Source organism: Monoraphidium neglectum (assembly GCF_000611645.1).
Source record: "Monoraphidium neglectum strain SAG 48.87 unplaced genomic scaffold scaffold06417, whole genome shotgun sequence".
NCBI lineage: Eukaryota > Viridiplantae > Chlorophyta > Chlorophyceae > Sphaeropleales > Selenastraceae > Monoraphidium > Monoraphidium neglectum.
Window position 1 is genome coordinate 1 of NW_014007223.1, and position 2,255 is coordinate 2,255.

General features: G+C 69.1%; 1 protein-coding gene across 1 annotated transcript; it reads right to left on the bottom strand.

Annotated features, from left to right (window-relative positions):
* Positions 1-1,340: 1,340 nt before the first annotated feature.
* Positions 1,341-1,943, bottom strand: MNEG_16485 (hypothetical protein; the record flags this gene model as incomplete). The annotated part of the gene is made up of 1 exon (XM_014035045.1): positions 1,341-1,943. One exon carries the CDS (start codon positions 1,941-1,943, stop codon positions 1,341-1,343), a length of 603 nt encoding a protein of 200 aa, XP_013890499.1.
* Between the last annotated feature and the right edge of the window lie 312 nt (positions 1,944-2,255).

Genomic DNA, 2,255 nt, shown 5'->3' on the forward strand with positions numbered 1-2,255 from the left:
CCCCGCCGCTCGCCCGGGGAAAGGGGTGCTGGCGGGTTTGGGTGCAGGTGTGCGTGCGTTTGGCCTTGCGGCGGGGCGTGCTGCAAGCCTGAGTTGGCTGCTGAAGCACGCCAGCCTCGGGTCCGTCCCAGCTGTCGCCTGGCACCCAGATTGATCATTTGCTGGCAGGCATGTGACGGCATGCAGGCCAGCTCCTGTCGCTGAGGTGGCAACACCTCTTTGCGTCCCTCCAAGCCCGCCCCCCTCTCGGTCAAACCCCTGCGCGCGACCAGGTTTGACTGGAATCAGGAGGCGGTCCGCGCCCAGGCGCTCGTCAAAGCCGGCGAGTGGGTCATCGAGGAGGAGCCCCCTTACTGACAACAGAGCTCTGGCGTGGAGCCGTCTGCTTGTTTGACCGCGTTTGACTTTGCAGCCTGACCCAGTGATTTCGTTTTCTTTCTTTTTGAAGGTATAGAATCCTATGCGTCACCGCTCGATGCTTGTGGTGCGCTGCCCTGATGGTCACGAGTGCTTCCCTCTACATTTATTACGTGACATCCTACACGCAATCTGGCGCCATGCGCCGCGGCTGCTTTCCTGTGAGGGCCGCCAAAAGGCGCACCTACGCGCGGCAGCAGAAATCGCATTTAACGCGGCACACCGCTGGTGGCACGCAGTGTGTGCGGCCCGGCTTTCGACCGCAGCTGGGTCGGTTTTGCTGCGCGACGCTGCCGAGTTGAGGGGCGAAGGAATCGGTGCGGAATGAAAGATGTTACAGGCTGAATTGATGAGGGGATGCGAGCGACGCGCGGCGGCGCTGGCGACGCCGGGTTGACGGGTTTTGAGGGATGCCGAGAGCGGATTCTGAGGTGACACGCAAGGCATGAGACAGGGGCCACAGGCGAATGACAAGCGCTGAGCCGCCCAACAACCAAGGCGTGATGATCGCTGTGTCTAGGGGGCCGCGCAGGCAGGCAGGCAGCACTGGGAAATGGAACTGCGCGGGTGACCGCCAGCATCCGCGAATGGCGGTGAAGTGTTCAGGGGAGGGAAGCGCCGAACAGGGGGCGGGCGACCGCAGCGCACAGGGGCGCGAGAAAAACAGATAAGCGCAGCCAATGCTATGCCTTGCCGCCGGAGCGGCACGGCGCAAAGGGACAGGCGGGCTGCGCCAGCCGGCAAGCGGCGGCGCCACAGCAGTTGCGGCCGCGCCGCCGAGGCGAATCAGCTGGCACGCTGGAAGAGGCCGGGCCCGCGGCGCCGTCTCAAGCGGCCCACGGGTCCCAGGGCGCCGCCTCGCGGCGGTGCGACGGCGTGCATTGCGCGCGTCCCCTTGAGACGAGTCCGCGCAGGCGCCGCCCTCAGTCGCTGTCTAGCGCCGAGAGGTCGATTATGTCGCCATTCATGTAGGGCGTGAGGGGCGCTGGCTGCCGCTGCTGCTGCACATGCTGCTGCTGCTGCTGTTGCTGGTGCGGCTGAAAGCCATACCCATACCCGTGCCCATGCCCCTGCGGAATCTGCTGCTGCTGCTGCTGCCCGTAACCCGCGCCGCCGCCAAAGCCGCCGGAGCCGGTGGTGACGAGCTGCCCCGACCCCAGGCGGCCAGACCCCGCGCCCGCCAGCCCTGCGCCAGCGCCGCCGGGCGCCGCCGCAGTGGACCTTGTCATGTAATCCAAATACGAGCCCGTCGGCCCCGGCGGCGCCGCCGCGAGCGAGCCGCTGCGCGCCCCCGCGAGCGAGGCGCCGCCGCCTGGGCCGTAGAGCTGCGTGTATGGGTTTGGTGCGGCCGCGTGCGGCGGGTGGTGCGCGGCTGCGCTGCCGTAGGGCGCGGCCGCGCTGCTGGTGACGTGGCCGCCGGCTTGGTAGGCGTAACCCGGCGGCGCGGCTGCCGCGGGGGGCGCGTAGCCGAGCGCGCTCGGCAGCCGCGTCGCATGCGGGTACGGGAGGCTGCCGCTGCCCGCCATCGCCAGGGACTGCGCGCGCTGCTGCTGCTGCTGCTGTTGCTGCTGTTGCTGTGCAGCCAGGGAGAAGGCCGTGGCCCGTGGGTTGTGCGCCGCAAACTGGGACAGCACTTGCGCGCCTGCGCCCTGCTGTTGCTGCTGCTGCTGCTGTTGCTGCTGCTGCTGCTGCTGCTGCTGCTGCTGCTGCTGCTGCACCGCCTGCAGAGACTGCGACAACTGCTGCAGCACGCCGTCGCGCCCGCCGCCGCCGCCGCCTCCTGGGCCCGCCGCCGCCGCCGCCGCCGCCGCCGCCGCCGCCGCCGCCAACGCCGCCGC